The following is a 21,574-nucleotide window of genomic DNA, read 5'->3' as shown; positions in this document are numbered from 1 at the left end:
CCCCCAGCCTTCACGCTCTGCTCCTATTGGTCGAGCGGAGGCTGAACTGCGCCAGCAGGAATACACGTGCTGCTCCGCGTATTTCAAGATCAAGATGGCAGCCTCCGTGTGTCGGTGCTACGAGGTAAGTCAATCATTCATGTCCTTCGTTACACATATGAAGTCTACAGCACACAATTAAGAGAGGAGAGTATGGATGTGCGAATGAATTATTGGTTTTTTTCTTGTCCGGTTTTTTTTTTTTTTTGTTGCAGGGCTCGTTTTGTTTTGTACAGCTGAGATGTCCGCTGTTAAGAGGCCTTGTGTCATCAGACGGGCTGCAGGGATCTCTCTGTGTTCTTGTTTGCTTGAGGTCGAATTAGATAAGGTTTTTTGTTACAGCTGTTTGAGGCTCACAACTTGAAGATGTTGGTTGTTAAAGTGAATCGCTACAATGGGCATGTCGGTACTGAGCATGATGCAACGGGTTCAACATCGATGAGATCATCTTTTTATTGTCTGTAAAAAAAAAAGAGTTACTACGCCTTATTCTGTGACCTGCCTTGATTTATAACCCGACTGGAGCTCTCACTTGGATCATTTCAGTGCATATGATCTTGTTATAGTTCATCACTTATTGTGACAGCTGTTAACTAAACATGGCGAGCAGTCTTTGGCACACTGTGGGGACTCTGATCTTGATAGTAAGGCCTTTAGATTCACTTCACTGGGATCCCTCAGATTCTAATTAGAAAAAAAAGGACAAGGGTATTATCAAATGTTGTCAGATTTGGGGTTTACCTAGTGCTACTGATCTAACACTTGTTATGAGTTGACGCTTTACAAATAAAAATGGATTGGTCTATGTGCCTGTCATTTATCGTGATTCATTATGTGCAACTTTTTAGGAGACTGTTGTTGTTTGTTTTTTTTGCAAATCAAAGTAACTGTATGATCTTGGCTCTGTGTGGATCTAAGTTCGTGGGGGGAAAAAAATCATCCCCCATCCAGAGCATATGTAGTAACATAAGTGAACCCTGTGGTGAGTCTGATCTTAGATCCTTCTTAAATAAAGCATGATTTTTTTAGCCAAAACAAGTCTACAGGGTTCTTTAATAATGGCTTAACAGATTGTACTGTTTTACATCCTTGGTCATTTCTCTGTGGGAAATCAACCATTTGTCCCTCATTCTACGTCCACTGCAGTGTTGGCAGAGTTTGTGTTTGTTACTGACAGTGACAATTTCTCCACTGCAGCTGGTGGGCAGACGCGCCTTGGCCCTTTGCTCTCGGCCTCTGGTGTCTTCAGTTTGGAGAGGAGATGCCTACAGGATACATGGCAGCCCAGCTGCAGCCGTGCAGGTACACACTGACAGCTTGCACTCAGCTTTTAATGGCACACACTCATTGTAGATTACTTCAAGGAATTTGTTTTCATATTTTAGTGCTTTGTTGTATTATCTTATTTTCTTCCAAATAGTGCATGGGCTCGATGTCGAAGACAGATTAAATAAGGACTCAACTGAAGAAATGAATGAAACGTCTTTCTGTGGTGAACTCTAACTGATCCTTCGTTATGCTGGTCAAATTAGGTGCGATATTCTTCAGGACGCAAAGGTTTCCTGGGAGAGTTTGTGGACAGCCTGCGCCAGGAGTTCAGTAAGAATCAGGAGATGAAAGAGAACATTAAGAAGTTCAGAGAAGAGGCCAAGAGACTCGAGGAGTCTGATGCTCTCCAACAAGCCCGCAAGAAATATGTACGAGCAAATACTTTGTTTGTTGCCACAGGGATTTTATATAAGACAACATCTCTTCGATTCATATGTTTTGTTGTTGTTGTGAAAGTGCTGTTTATCTGTATATAGTTTTCTAGTGACATCCCTGAATGCATTTATTTGAATGTCCTTCATTAGAAAACCATAGAGGCTGAGACAGTGAAGACCTCAGAGGTGTTTAAGAAGACATTTGGCTCCCTGTCAGACACCGTCAAGGAGGTAATGTATCAGCACTTCCCCTCGTTTAACAGTAAAAGTAAAGCGTAGTCTCTATGGTGTTTAAATTAACCAAATTAAGACATACTCTGTATTTCTCTTTCTGTGCGGTTGTGGTTCTGTCCATAGGGTCTGGAGGAGGTGAGTCGTACTGACATCGGAAAGAAGATAAAGGAAGGCGTGGAGGAGGCAGCAAGGACAGCCATGCACTCTGCTGAGTCTGTGTCTAAAGGAGGAGAGAAACTGGGCAAAACTGGTGCATTCAGGGCCATCTCACAGGTCAGAAGAAAACATATTACCTGGAACGTATTCAACTGTCTTCATTTAATTTGTTGATGCTTTACAAATCAAATGACCTTACTGTCCCTTTTATTGTGAGTGTCTTCTATGTATAGGTCCTTTTTTACTATGAATGTCTTGTATTTCCAATGCATATTGTCCCTTGCTTTGTATCACATGACCTGTCAGGTGACCTCAGGGGTTATATATGTGGAGGTGTGTCACCTGACTTGTTCATGTCTGATGAAGGGCTCGGGGCCTGAAAACGTCATATGTGGTCATCATTTCCATTAAATGTTAATTGGAGCCTCATCTTGCGCTGACTTGGTCCTCCTTCTGACTTCATTATGAGCGAACAGCAATGGAGCTATTTCCAGGGAAATGCAACTAACTGTGAAACCACTGCATCTCTTACTTGCAGTTATGTACGCCTCTTCAGCATAGTCAACGATTGTCATACTAAAACATACGGAACTGTTAACGGGTGGTTGTGCCCCAGTAATAATACAGCTGTGTGTCCTTGCTGTAGAGTGTGGAGACCATGAAGAAGGAGATAGATGATGGGGATGCCGGCCCTTACAGAGCTCCCTCTCAGCTGAGAAAAAGAAGTGACTACTCTTCAAAAGGAGCCCAAAGTGACTCCAGAGTATTCGAGGCCAACGAGTGAGTAACTTTTGGAGCTGTTACCTTTTTTAAAAAGTCATCATATTATAGTTGTGCGTTTTCCATATTAATGTCTCTAACATCTGTTGTTATAACCCCTCTCTAAATGATGTCAATTGACTTTTGTGCTACAGAGAGGATATGGGTGTCGTTCTCCATAAGGATTCCAAGTGGTCCCAGCAGTGGAAGGACTTCAAGGACAATAACATGGTCTTTAACAGTAAGAGAATCCTATAAACTGTGGAATTATATGATCTAATTAATAGATCACCTACTGTACAGAATGCATACTTGTAATTTACTTTACAGGCACCAGGGGGCACCAGATTATTTGCAGTTGTTTGTTTATTATTAAGCGAAAACAAATCAGTCCAGTGTCTATTTTTAGTGAGGCACATGTGCTCTTAGTAATTCATAGTCATTTCCTGAATTATGATGCAAAACACTCATAATTGAGTTAATCTTTCCTGACTACAGTTGTCCCGTATTGTTTCCTGCAGGGTTCTTTGAGATGAAGATGAAGTATGATGAAAGCGACAATGCCCTCATCAAGGCGTCCAGAGCTATGACTGACAGAGTCACCGACTTCCTGGGTAATATGACATCATATGTGGAATCCATTTAGCCTCATTATCTGATTGGTCCCTCATTCTGAAAGGATGATTTTTAAGAGCTTAGAATAATAAGAGAAAATAATCAACACAGTAAACAGGACTGTGTTGGTAACCAAGAAAGTAGTGATTATAACACAACATGAATTAACCTCAAACTTGTCATTATTTCACTCTTGCGTCACGTTTTGGCTATAGTCTGTTTAATTGATAAATGGAGTTAATGGAAAATTATAGATGCAAATAAAAAAAAAACATGCGTGCCATTTAGGCCTTGACTGATCTCTTTGTAATCGCTACTCTTGTGTCCTTGCTTTGCAGGTGGTCTTTTTTCCAAGACAGAAATGTCTGAGGTGCTTACAGAGATCGTGAAGGCAGACCCCAACTTTGACAAAGACTCCTTTCTCAAACAGTGTGAAAAAGACATCATCCCTAACATCCTGGAGGTAAAAACACTCCTTAACCAGTTTCTTCGACTCTCTCTCCTCACCTCTAAATGCTTGATTCATCACTCTGCTCAATACCTGAGGGTGTTTCACTGAGGAGGCTAAGAAATGACTTATTGATAAATAAGTATTTATTATTTATTTATTTATTTTTAAATCCAATCTAGTTCAGAGTCAGTAACTGAACTTTAGACTACTCCTGTTTGGGGCGCAGATAGCGAATTGGTTAGTGGCCCCATGTACAGAGGCTGTGGTCCTCCACGCAGGCCTCCCAGGTTCGAATCTTACATGCAGCGCCTTTCCCGCATGTCATTTCCCACTCACTCTCTCTCCTTGATTTCTGACTCCATCCACTGTCCTACCTCTACAATAAAGGCGCAAAAAAGCCCAAAAATAAACGTTAATAAAAGAACTACTCCTGTTAGGATCACTAAATTCTGGCTCCCCCTGCCACACTTTGATACAAGTTCATAGTAAATTAGTGCTGGCTGGATACATCTGACATTGCCTTGTGTCTTTTTTGGTTATAAATCCAGATCTGATAACGTAGTTTTACTACAATTTAAAGCATGTTATGCAAAAAGATGCCACTTTGTCTTACTTGGTTACATTGGTTTAGTGAATGAAGATTTGTCTTGATGAAGGCTTTCTGGTAAAATGGTTTCTGTTCACAAAACTGTCTGTGACATGTTTAACAGAAGCCAAAGGCCTCCTTTGTAATCCTAAGTCACTTGTTGATCACTCCTTCGTTGTAGGCATTTATCTATAACAACTGTCCCTGTCCTCTCTGCAGGCTATGATCCGTGGAGAGCTGGATGTTTTAAAGGACTGGTGCTATGAAGCTGTAAGTTCAAGCTGCTGCAAATAACTTTGATACATAATCAGTTAAATATATATTGAGCAAAGTAGAACGATTGTTTATTATCATCTTCCTGTATGCTTAAAGGAGAAATATGTAATTCGGTCATGTAGTGTGTAAAATTAGTACTGCAGTCCAAATTCAAAACATTTGAGAGAGCTGTCTCCCGCCTGCCCCTCTCCTCCCCAGAAACAATCTGCACGTGGGTTTCAATGTCATGGACACTGATGCTTCAGTGTTTAGCCAGCTCTGCATCGGTCTTGAAACCTTTCTGCAATCTAACCCTGTCTCCATTTTTCAAAAGCATGTCCAGAAATTCTCTTAGTTTTACCACGTTTCTGGTCGTGGAGCTTATTGGAAACATGCAGAGGTTTTTTAGGTCAGGTAGAATCAGTTACATCTGAGCCAGTTCTCTTGCAGCTTCCATCACTGTAACACCTGTTGGTTTGCCGTGATAACTAGTCTCATATCTGGCAAACAGAGAGGCTGTCCAAAACGGCCGTGTGGGGGTGCCTTAAAACCGCCTACCTTCTCTGGTCAAAACAAATACAGACCATTCAGGACAAGAAATGAAACTTAGGAGGAAATCTTGCTGCTTCATTGTTGACAGAGACGCCAACATTTCAACAGAGCATGTTCCCTTAATTTCTGATGATATAGTAAAGTCATTTCAGGTTTTAATTCAGTAGATATCTTTAATATTGCTCCTTTCAACAATTTGTTATATAATTTCTGATGATCACATGAACATGGTTTAGCATTTTTTCTTGTCTTTTTTTATGCATTACCAAACAATATGGCTACATTTTCTGTCAACTTACATTTTTATTCAGTATTTGTGAAGCATAATTTTCATGTCATTTGTGTGTTCATTGTCCTCAGACCTACAGTCAGCTGGCTCACCCCATCCAGCAAGCCAGAGCGCTCGGGCTCCTCTTCCAGTCCAAAATCCTTGACATTGATAACATCGATGTGAGTGAAATTACACTGCAACACCAGCGATCACATGCAAAATGTTACATACTACTGTGTTAGGAAATTCAGAACGTAAAATCTGCAGTTCGTCTCTTTTACACTTCCCTTTCTCTTTAAATGTTTTCCCCTTCTTAACCAACATTAATTTAATTTTGATGCACGGAAGCATTCTTAATTAATTGTTTACTCGCCATTTGAGGATCTGGTTGCTGCAGAAAGTGACATCAACCTTCTTTAATTGCCTTCTTCTAATTGATTTTATTTGTCTGTTTTCTCTTCCTGTGTTGAAGCTCGCAATGGGTAAGATGATGGACCAGGGCCCTGTGCTCATCATCACCTTCCAGGCTCAGGTTGTCATGGTGATCCGCAGCCCAAAAGGAGACATAGTGGAGGGAGATCCGGTCAGTAAAGTCGTAATCACTGCACCAGCATAGTGAATGTGATTTAATCAGAGTTATTTTTCAAGAAAGTCAACAACTCAAATGGTTTAAATTAGATCAGCAGCCGTGCCCCTTGTCATCTTTATTTCTTTGAATGCTACAGGTTTGATGTATCAACATTCAGATCCTCATTATAAGCTATAGCAACAACCTTGTATAAAGACTTCCATTTTTAGTTAACCTTCTCCGTACTCTCTCCCTGGGATGACCCCTCTTCTCTTCTCTTCCTACATCAGGGTAAGGTGATGAGGATGATGTATGTTTGGGCGTTGTGTCGTGACCAGGAGGAGCTGAACCCCAACGCAGCCTGGAGACTTTTGGACATCTCGGCCTCCAGCACGGAGCAGGTTCTCTAGGTGAAGGAGGAGGGATGCATGTGGAATGGACAGGGCTCACAAACTGTGAAGAAGAGCAGAATGTAGGAGGCTGTGCCTGGATCACCTTCACGTACGGACTTACACATGTACACATTAACATCTGAGGGCAGAGTGCACACATGCTATGTGTTATCCCAGAGACTGTATTCACACACTAAGACCTATGTGCACACGTGTGTGTAGGTCTGCATATATACATAAACACGAGGTGAACTACAACTATATGATATACTGATAGAAAACTGTTCATCTGCCTATATGAGTGTGTCGTCTCTTGCATTGGTTAGCTCAGTGTTTCCTGAACATTTACATTATTTTGGAATGGATGGAGCCTGGAGTGTCCAAAGAGGAGCCTGTACCATTTCCCTACCTGTTTCTGAGAATTGTACAATCCATCCATGCAAAACCTGTGGCACGATGCAAGAAAGTGAAAGGGAAACAATGGACTTGGAGGTGTGACTTTCCCTGTCAGTCTACTTGGGACATATGAAGCTTGAAATTGGGGTACCTTGTATCACTGTCATATAATGTAAACACAACATTTTCATGGAGTTAGGAACTATCAACACAGCTGAGTGGGACAGCATGAGCGATTCTTTAAATCAAGCGAAACAGGTCCAATGCTTCAAGATAAAGTGTCTGTTTATCAATATATCACACATAGATTATTATATTTGTCACAAGAATTGGACTCAGCCCATCAAACAATTTAATAACATCATCTGTGGCTCTGAAGGAAACTTTCTTAAAGCTCCTTTGAGGAGTTTAAGGCTGGTTATGAATGGACTGAAATTAAGACCAAATTGAGGATTTGTTTTTTGTACTGGGATTTTTTTTTTGTAATGCTTGTCATCAGGTCGGTGTCAGACAAAGTGAGTCCACAGCAAGTTTTGTTGGGAGTGAAATAATTGCACATGTACAGAGCATACTGTACATAAGAGATTAGCCACAAAGGATGCTAAAATCAATGCAAACTGACAGTTCCTCACAGGAGCTTTAATGATGGTATTGACTTTTTTTGGGGGGTGGGGGGGGGGACAACAACGACTGGATTTTGACATTTCTCAACCAGAGTAATGTTGAGTCAGTCCCTCCAAACACATGAATATTTCTGCCTCTCTCACTCTGTGTCGTTATCTTTGGATTGTAGAAGCCTTCACTTAGAGATAGAGGTAGAATGCACACAGGCAAGCAGGTAGATGGTGACGTAGGTCGCAAAGCCAGTTATACAATATTTTAATTTGGTCTGGTTGAAATGATTGGACATGTTACTTTCTTGTAATAGCCACAAACATTCAATTTCACTTCTTTTTTGGAGCATTTCATTAATTTGTTTCTGTCTGAAGTTGAAGAGTATATAAAAAAAAATGCTAACTAAATATGACCTTGATACTACGTTGAAAGTGACCCATTAGACTTGAGACTCAGGACAACAGTCAGCTGTGGTGGTAGCTGCTTGGTTTCTGCTGGCTTCTGGAAACTGAGATTCATTTTAAATAATGTAATATAGGGTGTAACAATCTGTGTGATCAGTATCCATGCTGTCATATATAATGTAGCTGAGATCTGCAAATGCCCCACAGCATGAGAAATTACAAAAAAAAAACCTGGAGAGGACATACCCGTGTTTGTTGGTGCAGTACATTTTCAAAGGCTTACTGAAGAGTCATTGAGCTTCCAGTTACTGTACAGAAAAAATATAATGTATCTTCATTTTTTGTAAATATGTCAAGTACTGCTAACATACTGCTTATTTATAAGCTTGGACGGGACCATGTTCAAATATGTCATCGTAGCAGCTTTTTAAAATTATTTGTCTGCCAGATCATGTTGTACTCAAATGTTTGTTTACTTTCTTGTATGTTGCTTTACAAGGACTAAATGCAGAGGATGGAAACTTGAATAATTGAGTAAATAACTGTCAACGTTGTGTTGAGTTTTATTGACATTTGTACAATAAGACTATGCGAATACTCTGACGTCACGTAAGATTGAACACATGATTGTTTTGTAACTGTCTTTCAGTGTTGTACTCTCCATACTGGTGCAGGGAAGTTGAGTCACAGGAAAATCCAAACCACTCAAACCTGGATTCAGAATTTATACACACATGTTCTAGAAAATAATAAATCTGAAATGTCTGTGGTGAGAAAAAAGTGGAAATTACAGATGGGGGTGTGCTGTCCTGAAATATTTTTGTATCATAACATGTAATTGGAGTTTGTCTGTCACTGACCAGAGTTCATGACTACCCCTTATAGTCTCACCCTGGCCATGTGTTCAGGGATGATGAAAACTAATAATACTGTATTTTCAGAAATGGTATTCTCCTGTGCTTCAATATTTTCCTACTGAAAGTTTATTGTCCATCATGAACATTTAGAATAGCCTTCATTTCCATCTGTTAGATTTAATCTTTCCTCCAACCCCGCTCAGACAAGTAACTTCATATTTCCTCTACTGCTGCTATGACTCATACGGTCTCCACTATGGTTGTTCAATACATCTCTTTAAAATCGCATGCACTAATGATGCCTACAGCCTTAAGCACGACTAAAACATTTTGTATTTATGCCTTTGCCCGTACAGTAAATTGAGGAATTGAGTAAAGAACTAGTCATTGAGCTCTAAGAATAATATTTGAACAGATCTTATCTATCTGTGAATGTGCTGGGTTGTTTGATTCAATATAAAGATATTTTAATACAGCCATTCAGACCAGAGGTTATATGGGAAACAGACCCGGCTTCTTAACTTGTTGGTATTTCTAAAAATAAACTCTGAAAACTGGATCAGAGAACATTTGCTTCAAAGTTTGCCTGATAAATGATCCAATTGTTGGCACATTTTTTCCAAATGTTATGATCAATTTCCCACAATACTTTCTTGAGTATCCCATCGAGATTTAAACATCACTTCATCCTTCAACTTTTCCTTCATAATTTTAACTGTGTTGACTAAAGAGCGTTGTATTCATGCGTTCTCCTTTTTTTTTCAACCAGCAATCTATATCTATGGGCGGAATAAAGAGAGCAGTTTTATGAGTTGTATCACCCAGACTTCCTTGGAGTCAGCAGCTTTGTGTGTGCACAGAGTGTGTTTCTGCTCACAAGGGGAAATTAAACTGCACGTTGTATGTTTATGTGTGTCTGTGTGTGTGTGTGTGTGTGTGTCCTTTGTTTTCTCATTTCAAAGCTGACATGCTTTGATAGATGTCCATGGATCTTGCCATTGACACTGGTTGATAAACCTATGGATTTGGTGGTATAGGGATGATAGATCAGGCTTTAAATAAAACATGCCTGTAGATTCACACACAGGGCCAATAAATAGAGGACCTCATCCCGCAGCTGTCTGTTGTGATGAATGACTGGGGACGTCCTTTAACTAACAAACCTTCACTCCTCTGAAGTCCAGATGCTTATCTAAACTGCGTCTGAAGCCAGCTCAGAGGCTGTGTGAACAAACATAAGCTCTTAAAACATAGAAAAAAGCTCCTACTTCCCAATTAATAATTGTATTCCTAGGTTTCTGCATATTTCATTCCTGCAGCACAAGTTGACTGACATACATTTATTTTACCAGGTATTTTAAAAGCATCCTTTTGCAAAAGGTCCATGTTTTGCCCCTTGAGCAATGAGAGCTCTTATTGTACTTGAATAAAAGGGGTCCAATGCATCAACCCAACAGACTGGAAGCAGAAAAAAGCCTCAGAGGCAGTGCAGTTCTTTCCTTTATGTATTTCTCCAGTTATTACAGTATGTTCTTGGGGACACACTACACAAGCTGTGCTCTAACCTACATGATAATAAAAAGGCTTTTATTGTATGCATTAACATCAGAACATTACGTAAGCAGACATTATGCTGTGTTTTAATGTCATTTAAATCATATTTTCCTTATTTATGTTAACTTTGTTGTGGGTTTTGTCTCTTGAGAAAGACAGTACTTTAAGAATGCAGTTTGTGTGAATTCAGAGTACATATCATTCTGACGTTGTCCGGCAAACACTAAAAGCCTGCAGAAATTCTCAGTAACTGGACATTCGGTTGTTCCACATGTAAACCCCTGCAAAAAAATGTGTTACTTTCAGACTTCAGTTTTTGTTTTTTAACACTGAGCTGGACAAACTTTTGGACAAATTAAAGTTAGATGTTTCACTCTGTTTACAGTCTTTACACTAAGCTAGGCTGTGCTAACTAAGTTTAGCTAAATTAAGCTAAATTAAGCTATGATATTCCAGGCATTGTGACAAACTTTTGGACTAAGTAAGGTTAGATCTTTCTCTCTAATTCCCGCCTTTATTCTAAACTAAGCTCGGCTATGTTCAGTCGTAATAACTAAACTAAGTTAAAGGAAGTTGTGGTATTATAAACTCTTGTGAACACACTTTTGGATTTACAGCTTGGTGTTTCACTCTGAGGTGTTTTACACTTAGCGTTAGCGTTTTCATTGAGTAAATAAGATCAGAACTCATTTGCCTGCAGACGCCTGTACTTCATTTCTGTTTGAAAAGACTGAAGGAATAGTCGATTACACCCGGCGAGAGGCAATATTGTTGTCCCAGTTGAGGGGCGGTCCATAAAGCTAGCCGGATGCTGGCTGAAGCTTTGTTCTAACTCTCTGTAATAAATTGAATTAAATATTTAACAAAATCTCAAATTATCCCTTCTGACATAAATATCATCTGTTCATTAACAACAACAGGACAATTATGAACAAAAGGTTGTTATATAGGCTATGTGTTCTGCCACTTGTTTCATCTCGTCTCCTGTTGAAACTCTTTCTTGGGCCATTCCTCAGACATATGTAACTAAATGTATTTATGCTACCACTTTGACATCATAATCAAGGTATTCTTCTCTTGATAAGATTTGACCAATCCTTTTGAAGGAGGTGGGATATGTCTAGTCTTGTATGCCTAAAGGAAAGGTCTCAAACACAGGCTCAAGTACCACACAACCAGAATTTATATGACTCAACCTACCTGTCTGACAGGGTCCAGATACCCTGTAGCCATGACCTACTCTTGCTTCCCTGGGCCACAGCTTGACCCCCCCCCCCCCGAACCATTTGTAACCATACAGAAAACAACGGAAATGTTGACTTTCATAACCTTGCAGGTTGGAAAGCTTTACCAATTATAAGCGTATAGTGGGCGGACTGCAGGAGCTCTTCTGGCTGTGATTTGATAATGAGCCCCTGTAGACCACTGTTACAATGCTGACTATTAATTAAACCCACTGAGAGATCCCAGGGCGGTCCCAGGTAGGGGAGATGTGAATGTGTATGGACAGCAATCATTCCCAGTGTTTATACACCTTTTAATTGTTTCAATTAATTTACTTCTAACAGTGAGTGTTTGAGCCTTAGCTGCAGGCGCAAATCAGGTCGCTCCACTTGATTTGTTCCACATCTTGATCACGTAATTCAGCAAAACTTACATTGAAGGCTCAATTAAGATGAAACAGTATAATCAAGCTGTTTGTCCCCGAGCATTTATAATCTGGAGTTTCTTTTTCAACTTTATTAATTCATAAACTCAACAGATTTAGTTTAGACCCGCTTATTCTAAACAAGTTCCAAACATTAGTTTGTTATGTATTATGTCAATCATGCTGATTTTCACTAGAGTAAAGTAAAAATAATGCCATGGGCCTTTTGACTTAAAAAAAATAATTGTTCAGATGTAGTATATACTATCTATCAATGTGGGGCAACAATTGTAAAATGTTGTCTAAGTTTCAGAACATTGTTTATTTATATTTAATATTTAATATCAAATAAATCATGTCAGTAGATTACATTGGTCGTTCAAGGATACTTTCTAAGAAATTATGGACTCTAAGAAATGATGGACCCTAAAAAAATAATTACTGATCAGTTTCTATTGTCCCAAAGGGATAAGAGTACTACAGTGTACTTTACACCCCTTATAATGTGGTTATTCTTCATTGCATAACACTGCTACTGAATGCCTCAATGTCATTGATCACAATACAATCTATAACACAACAGTAACCTCTCCACATTTTCCACATCACTTATGGGAAAAAAGTATGTTTCTATAAGAGGAATAAAGTCAAATCCTAGCAGAAATGTATAAAACTGTTAATGATGGCCTTGATATTTGTACAACACATGACACCCTAAAAAAGAGGGTGACAGAGTACAAGGAGGGTCTGGACAGAGGACAGTTTGATTATGTGCTGGTGTGAAGACGAGATCAGGAGATGAAAATGATGGATGGATGAATGGTTCTTTGTAGGGACTTAGATTGATGATGGTTGTTGTATGTTCTGTTAAAAGATTCCTTTTCCGAAGTATTCATCTTCATGAAAGTTTTTTTTTTATCTTCACACCTGTCAACCATTAACAAATATGTTTCTTTATACGAAAGTTGATGAAAATGTGCATAGAAAAACTGTTAGAAAATGAGAGAGTTATATGCTTTAGTAAACATCAATAAAAGTGATATAAACTCATGAGCACTATGTGTGCCATACTGGCTGCCCCACGCAGTCCTCTTACATAATGCAGAAGCCACATGCAGCTCTTTGGGCTTCACTCATCCAAAGGAAAAGATTATGTGTTCAGTCCATACAGGGACAGTCAGAAGTGGAGATAGACGGGGGTAGGGGGTGGAGATCGGGGAGGTGGGGCAGATCCGTCCACTGAGCGGACTTAAAGTCCTGACAAAGCGGAGGAGGTGCTGCAGGATGTGACAGAGTTCAGACCTGCAGCTCTGCGTGCAGCTGAGCAAGCCCAGAGCTGTCCGAGGTGCTGAACAGCTGCTGCTGCTGGATCATCGTCATCTTCATCATCCCGGCATGTATCTGATTACACGTCCTCACCTGTGACTTCAGCTGGAAAGTGAGTTCTCTAATCTGACCATCCACATGTTTGTTTATCCCTGCAGTGTTTGTTGTATTCGAACTTTAGTGTGTAGAAGTCTGTGTGTGGAACCGTGGAGGTCATTCTGTGTGTGGTTTCTTTATCAGTCACACGTTTACAGGTTGCATTGTGCTGGCTATAACTTTGTGCTTTAGTATAACTTAATGTCACATTGGAATCGTGTAAATTGCCTTTATTTGAAAAGTGCAATGTTTTATAAGACAGAAATAAATAAAATGTATCACTTGTTTAAAAAGGGCTTAGCCAGTTCATTTTTTCTTCATCACATTTAGAGAGACATGATTGAAGTTAAATCATATTTCAGGTTTTAAGCTTTCTTTGATAATCAGCTGACATTTTCATTTCGAGAGAAGATGTTCTTAAAGATGTTCAACATGTTCTCAAGTCTTCACATTATAAAGGCGGACTCACACAGAGATCACACATACTGTAGCTGTTGCTGCATTGTACTTCAGAATCAGAATCTGCTTCATTGGCCAGGTGTGTGTTAACACACTGTATAGGGTATTTGACTTTGGCTGAACTTTTCTCTTCATGTACCAACATTGCACTAATGCAAACATGTCTAAGTGAGACGTTAGGTCATTCATGTGCGTCTTATGTCCTGCGTTAGAAGGGGACTGAAAAAGAGATTGAAAAACATTAAATTGTATCATCTTTGTTTTAAAAGCAGTTTATAAATATTTGAAATGTGCTTTAAATGTAAGGACTATTTTTTTTCTTATTATTTGTTCTTTGAGTTTAGAAATGAAATCGCTTTTTGTTAGATGAGTGAAATATTGAGGGAGATTTGTTCTGGTTCTGGACCTGCAGAGATAAAAGAAATATGGAGGAACCAAACAGTTTTGTCTCTTACGGTTATTGATCAAACATTTTTAAATATTATTTAACATAAGATTTCAATGACATAGAGCTCCTTGCTTCATATGTACTGTTACTGTTATAGTTAGATATTTAGGAATTTCAGTGTTGACTCTCTACGATATGATTTCCTCACTTTTTTATTCAGAGAAGTCCTTGACATTTTCAAAGCTACTGTCATAATCCACAGGTATAAACGGGAGGTATTACAGGCATTACAGCCACGAGGAACGCCATATGTCGCTGCATGTGCTCTGTCCTGAGAACTCACCTGCATGGCTGCTTGAGGCTTTTGTAAATCTCTTTTTTAACTTATTATACTGTTTGTTTTTGAAAGAACTGTGTGTCTGTGACATTTGTCAACATTTTCCTCCAGTCTGAGTTGAAAGACAGTTAATTGTTTTCACTGTAAATGTAAATCAGATGTGTTCAGGCACCACAGTGTGATTTATCTGCTGCTTAGGAACCAAAGCAGATCTTTCAGTGAGGATCGATGAGCTGTGAAATTGATGATGCTTGTTTTTTTTTTTTCTTAAAACAGTGTTTGTTTTGGGATTTCCATTCCTGTCTTTTTTTTGCATTAGTATAACCTTGGATAAGTATACCTTATCTTCAAACCCCCATCTCCAATTGACTTAAATATCTACTGAGTGTGCTTGCTGTTTAAAAACAAACAAACAAGTTTGTCGTGTTAAAAATGTTCTTGCTGCACTTCCTGTCTTGTGGAGAAAGTGAGTCAGTGGGGAAAAAATGGAGGATGGAGTTTAATTTATACAACCCTCTCTTACCACTGAATATTCTGCAAATGTTGCATAAAGTAAACTGTCAAGTAAAGTTGCAGTGCCTAGCAAAATTTTGGTTCGTGATGCAGAATTCCCAGTATATGTTGACTGGGCAGAAAGGATTAAAGATGAAAAAAGGAAGTCAGATAACATTAAAATCAAGTCTTGTATCGTTTTCTTTCAAGTTTTCAGGCAGCTGATTAAAGAAATCAATCCTTAAAAAAAGTCTACTGTGCAAATAAATATGATACAAATAGTTGTGTGAGTAATTAAATAACATAAAACAACCCATCTGCTGTTTTCTCTCATTCATTTGCAGCCTCGTTGAAGTGGTTTGCACTCTGACTGATGTGTGCTGCCTGTTCTGTTGTGTAAACTTCATGTCTTCTTTAAGACTCTTCATTTACTATCGACTGTTTTCATTTAGTTTACTTCTACCTGAACCAGCGAGGCCATTTGATAATTGAATCTGTTGCAGGCAGTTTCTTTCATTACTTCTTCAAGTCCCCCATTAAATGGTCGCTCGGCCCTTCAGCCCCATCATCTCGAGAGCAGGGGGACTATCAGCTCGTGTTTGCGAGGGGTCTGCACGGTTTGTGAGGAGGGAGACGAAGCCTCCTGGAATAGATTCTGCTGACGGGGGAGTGAACCTACAGTGCAGCAGGAAATGTCTCTCTTCTCCTCAGCCCATTAAAGAGGCTATGGAGAGTGTTTCTGTGCAAGAGTGCAGCAACTCTCCAAGGGGCTTCACCACATTCTTTTTCCTCTGCCCTCATCAGTGTCTGATTTATTTATCCTGTATGAGGATGTACCTGAGTTCAAGAGAGGGCTAGTGCTTGTGCTAAGTCTCTGTCATTTTTTTTTTTTAACCTATTTTTAATTTAAATTATGGACTTTTTTTTTTTTGTACATTTGTGTGTTTTTTATGTTACCGTCTTGGAGAATACAGATGTGAATTAGCGTTCTTACACTTTGTAATTTTGAACTGATGCTCATGTTGTGTACCCATCAAAGAAATGAATAAATAAAATCTTACAGATTGGGTTAAAGGATTGTATCTGCTATGTATTAACAGTTGGGATGGGATATTTAATTTTTCCATATTGAATGCCTGGGGTTCAGTTGTTCTGCATGGTTTGGGGTCCGTGAAAACACCTCCCTCGTGGAAGTAAGAATCTATAATCCTTGACAGGTTCTAAGGCTACTGTCAAGCTCTGAACCCCCTGAATCAATCAGACTTTTCCTTCAATTCAGCACCTTTCAATGCTGGAAACTAACTCATGTTTTAACCTATCTTTGCTCTTTCCTCCTAGGTACATTGATGAGTGAATTACCCAATAAAGATGTTCCTGGTGACTCAGGATGGAGATGAAGGTTCAAAAATAGAAGCTACAACTCACTGCCGTATGGTCAAACGGGTTGACTGCAAACACATTCTCTGAAGAACCACAGCAGGGATCATTTATAGCCTCTGATTGATCTATGGACTATCTTCAGTCGCTCATTTGAGATTTATTCTTCACTTTGTAATCACAAGAAATGCCCCTCTAGGGCAGCTATTGGATGACACTTAGAGTATTGAAGGATGCGTTGAGGATGGTGAAGACGATTGGAAGTTGAAGTCTTGACCTCAAGCTTGTATTGACAGCGCGTGCTTCTGTGTGGCAGAAGCCAAAACCCCAGCCGCTTAAATCTAATAACTGAGCGTGCCTCGGCTTGCTGCTTGTTCACCAGAGGGCTTATTAATTCTCACCACTGATTTGTCCTGTGTTATGTCTCCTGGAACAGTTTTTTTTCCCCTGCGGCTGGTAGGAAAATTGTGGGTTGAGTGTAATTAGTTGACATCTGCCAGCTGTCACTATGTGACCTCTCTCTGAGTTAAGAAATCATACTCAATAACAAAGAGCCATGCAAAATATCTTCTGATTGCTTAATACAATTTACCCCAGAAAACATTTACGCTTCAAAATATCCTTTTATTCCAACATGAGCGACACAAACTACTGGGTGGTGGACTATGAGCTCTCCTCTCCTGCTCCACCCGGGTTCCCCCGGGGTCCGACGGTGCTGCAGCCCATGACAGGGCACCCCGAGCAGGGAACGGCCCTTTGCTTCGTCGGCCTCCTTGTGCTGCTGCTGCTCTTTCTCGTTGTTCGCTGCGTCCGGATCTTGTTGGATCCCTACAGCAGCATGCCGGCATCGTCGTGGACGGACCACAAGGAGGGTCTGGACAGAGGACAGTTTGATTATGCGCTGGTGTGAAGACGAGATCAGGAGATGAAAATGATGGGTGAATGAATGGTTCTTTGTAGGGACTTGATGATGGTTTTTGTATGTTCTGTTCAAAGATTCCTTTTCCGAAGTTTGAGATAATCAAAAATGAAAGAAACTGCTGTTTTTTTTTTTTACAGTATGTTCGGTTGAGGTAATAGAAATAAAGGACAAAAAAAAAAAGTCAATCGCATTTTAAACATTAATTCATATTTATCTCAGACTTCCACTGCAGCTTTTAGAGTGACAAACACCACAGGGAGACGACGATCTGTATCACAGCATAACTTACATCATGTTATTAATATTAATCCCACAATGTTTTTACAAAACCCAGGGCTGAATCATAAAAACAGAACAGAAGTTCTGCTGCTGTAGAGGTCCTGACTGAATAAAAGAGAAATGAAACGAGTTATGTTTAGGCATTGAAATCATTAAGACAGATCTGATGTGTACATTTATTAAATATTTTGATATAGCACTGTCAACTCTAAGTGTTGATTTAGGGTTTAAACGTCCATGCAGCATTTAGTTGGAGCCTTCTTTTTAAAAAAATCAGCTCAACCAAAATGTGGACGATGTCATTTTTTTTTAAAAAGTGAACCATGCTGGATATTTTAAGGCTTTTAAATAACCTCTAAGATGATCCTCAGGTAACGACGATTTCTAACTTACCAAAGCTTCACTTTAAATGAATAGTTTTTAAATCTCTGACATTGAGCATGAGCAGCACTATTGGTATCTATTTTCTTTTTAATATTTTCTAGTTTCAAAGCTGTAGTTGATAAAACATACTGGTTATTACAGTATATTTTATTCTGGGGTTGTTCTATTCAAAGTCGCCATCCCTTTAAGAGGCTTATGAGGCTCAGTGCGGGGTCACAGCCCCGGCTGAATATGTGTCATATAAAGTTATGATTATGAAATGCATGTACACTAAATTCCTCCGCCTAATCCTTCTTGCCTTTAGGCCCCTTTCAGTGCACCAGCCAAAACTGTTCAACAGTGCCTATAGGAATACGAGAAGAAGCTATACTATCTGTTTCATACTAATGATCTTACTGCTCCTCTTGCCACTTGTTTTGTAACTTTGTTTCTGACCTTGATATACAGTGAAGTCTTTTAAAATGTGTTAATGAAAGGCTCTTTATATATAAAGTTTAGTATTGATATTTTACTGGTTAGTTCAAAAGTTGATTTGTTTCCTTGATGACGACCAGAAGACTGTATATAAATATCAAACTATTGTATATAGTCGAACTTCCTGGATGTAGACACTCGCTTCAAATTAGATATTTTCCTAATGTTTCTTTGAAGTGGGATCGTTTATGTTTTTTTTTTAACAAATAAAGCTTTTGTCTTGTCTTTATTTTAGAAAGAGTCATTCATTTACAACACTACGGAGCCCCTGAAGTCCCTGAAAGTAAAAAAAAAAGTACTATCTTGTGCCCGCAAGATAATTATATCGTGCGTTCAAGATATTATGTTGTGCGTACAACAAGTTAGATGACATCTTGTGTGCACTATAATGAAAATATAATCCAATTATATTGTGCGCAAAACACAATATCTTGTGCGAAAAATATAATTATCTTGATTATTATTATTATTATTATTGATTATGTTTTTCTTCTCCAACTTTTGGGGACTTCAGGGTTCTCGTATCAATACACACACATGCACACACAAACACACCAAAATTTACAAACACAAAACCTTTTCTTGCACAAAGGCTGTCCTCACTGCTTCCCTCAGATCAATATAAATAAGATTTAGAGCAAATGAAATCAATCGAACAATCAATTGGAGGCTCGTAAAGAGACACAGTCAGTTGATTTACAAGGATCCAGAGTCAGATCACCCCACCCTGATGAATTATATCCCAACGCTAAGTGTCTTAGACCCTCAGCATTCTGCCGGTGTGGATGACAGACATACATATGTGAGAGCAAACTTCACTTTAATGTCTAAAACAAGAGTCTAGGCTAGTTCAATGGATTTAGTTTTGAATGACAAGTACCAAAAACAGTGGCAGTCATTCCTAATAATTTAAAAAAAAGATTTCCCTTTAACTCCCCTTATTCTCCCTGGTAGCTCAAAGTTCCTCTTGCGAGCCACATGACCTGCTGACAAGCTGTGACCTCCTCTGGATGTTTTGAGAACTACAAGTGAGAGTCCAATGATTTCTATGAGATTAAACTGTGATTGAGCCAGAAATGTTCACGTGTTTTTAAGTTAAACCTGGCTGGTGAGAGGATTGTGGGTAAAATGTTCGGACTTGTTTCAAACTTTCAGTCAGAATTTTAGTATTTTCACCTGTACATCATTCATTTATCAAAAGACATTACACTGGGAGTATGGTAAATTACAGAGACAGTTCGTACAGCAACTTATAGTTGTTCTTCTCTTCCCACAGATTCTGCAGAGTTATGTATTTTAGTACTTAAAATGAAACAGACACCTTTTCAAACATGGTAACGGCATGGCTCTGGGAGGGGGAATGTCCCTCTGTCAGTATCCCCTGACATTTTGGCCAACAGAAGCTTAGAGGTTTAACTCATTCAGGTAAATCTCTAAATTTATTATCTATGATTTGGTAGAAGATTCGGTAGACGTCCATAATCCAGAGAATGAATCCTGTTTGGGATCCCCTGACTGTTCTTGTAGCATGATCATGATATAAGATAATAATTAATGGGGATCATAACATTTGGTTGAGACATTTTTGTTGCTGTCATGTTTGTAATGCTCACCAAGGGAAGTGTCCACATTACACATGTCCTTGCTTCTTTAAATGGCTACCTTTGAGTTTTAGAATTGACTTTTAAGGTTTTTATTGCTTGTTTTGAAAGCCTTAAATGACCAGGCCCTACCCACCCTATGAGCTGTATTGTACCTGAGATCCTCTTCCAGGGCTTCATAGCAGTTCCTAAACTCAACTGGTCACAAAAGGTGACCGAGCCTTTGCAGTTTGGGCCCCACAGCTGTTGGACTCCCTGCATGGAGATGTCAAGCAGTAAACTTAGTGCCCTCTTATGAAATCATTTCTTTAAACTCACTTTTTTTAGTTGGCTTTTTCTTAACCACTGGCATTGTTTTGCGCTTATTTACCAGTTTTTTTGTTATATTTATGGTGAATTTATGTTTGGGTTTTGTTCACCATAGAGAAATAAGAGCACAGAACATACATCCTAACCCGACGGGGGTGAGATCTAGTCTAAACAGGCTTCTTTCCCTGGCTCTGCCTGCTCTGTCCTCCTTCTAACATTCTCTCTGCAGACTCTCTTGACTGTTTCCCCTTCTCTCTTTTCATGGTTCGGAGATTGTATCTTGTTTTTAATTTCAAATACATGTTTATTTGCCTGAGTTTTTGTTTAATTATTCGTCGATTTGTGTTTTACCATTTTTGCTCGTTTTAATTGTAAAGCACAATTGAATTAAAACAACTTAACTAGCTGCTGTTTGACAACTGTGAATGCTAGCACAAATAAACACTTCCTAGCTGATTTAATAAAGGCTAGGAAGTGGTTTTGAAATCCTTTAAAACACAACATTAGCTTGGAAGTAAATTCCAGCCAGAGTCACATTAGCTATATACATCGTTTCTATTGTATTGTGTAACACTATCAAACAGTAACAATACCTTTAAGCCACCTTTAACATGAAGCTCCTGTGAGGAACTTTCTGACCCCCTAGGTCAGAGCAGTAAGTCGTGCCTCTTTTTGATCTAGTCCTGTACATTTGTAAGGTTTTTATGATCATAAAAGTCTTCTCCTGCTCTCTTTTAAAAGTCAATCATTTCACTCGCTGTGAACATTTTCTGTAAATGTAAATAAAGGCTGTTTCGGCTACACTCTGTTCATCTCCTCGTCTGACTCCTCTGTGGAAGGAGTTGTTTCAAGCTTAAACAATTACTATATTACTATATTACGTTTTCTGAGGGGATACAGTTCACAGTCAGACTTTGGTAACTCGGACCAACCCTCCACAGAATTCAGTTTATCAGGCTCCAACAGATGGTTAGTAACAGAGAAACGACCCCCACCTCATTAGTCAGGCAATCAACAGGACAGATTCTGCTTCGGTGGGCTCTGACAATTTACCTCCTTGATGAAACAACAAAGG

General features: G+C 39.1%; 2 protein-coding genes across 2 annotated transcripts; both read left to right on the top strand.

The window, feature by feature from the left end:
* The first annotated feature begins 35 nt into the window (after nucleotides 1-35).
* LOC109991991 (mitochondrial import inner membrane translocase subunit TIM44) lies at nucleotides 36-8,550 on the top strand. Its single transcript, XM_020644458.3, has 13 exons — nucleotides 36-124; nucleotides 1,237-1,341; nucleotides 1,572-1,736; nucleotides 1,893-1,973; nucleotides 2,100-2,249; nucleotides 2,779-2,912; nucleotides 3,047-3,132; nucleotides 3,413-3,505; nucleotides 3,845-3,969; nucleotides 4,763-4,813; nucleotides 5,711-5,800; nucleotides 6,094-6,204; nucleotides 6,480-8,550. The coding sequence occupies exons 1-13, from the start codon at nucleotides 95-97 to the stop codon at nucleotides 6,597-6,599; spliced, it is 1,341 nt and encodes a 446-aa protein (XP_020500114.1). The 5' UTR covers nucleotides 36-94; the 3' UTR covers nucleotides 6,600-8,550.
* Nucleotides 8,551-13,304: 4,754 nt separating this feature from the next.
* Nucleotides 13,305-18,834, top strand: LOC109991961 (cortexin-1). The gene is made up of 2 exons (XM_065953916.1): nucleotides 13,305-13,493; nucleotides 16,492-18,834. Exon 2 carries the CDS (start codon nucleotides 17,165-17,167, stop codon nucleotides 17,438-17,440), a length of 276 nt encoding a protein of 91 aa, XP_065809988.1. The 5' UTR covers nucleotides 13,305-13,493; nucleotides 16,492-17,164; the 3' UTR covers nucleotides 17,441-18,834.
* The last annotated feature ends 2,740 nt before the right edge of the window (nucleotides 18,835-21,574 follow it).

Source organism: Labrus bergylta, chromosome 4, assembly GCF_963930695.1.
Source record: "Labrus bergylta chromosome 4, fLabBer1.1, whole genome shotgun sequence".
Lineage (NCBI taxonomy): Eukaryota > Metazoa > Chordata > Actinopteri > Labriformes > Labridae > Labrus > Labrus bergylta.
This window is presented reverse-complemented; position numbering and strand designations above follow the sequence as displayed.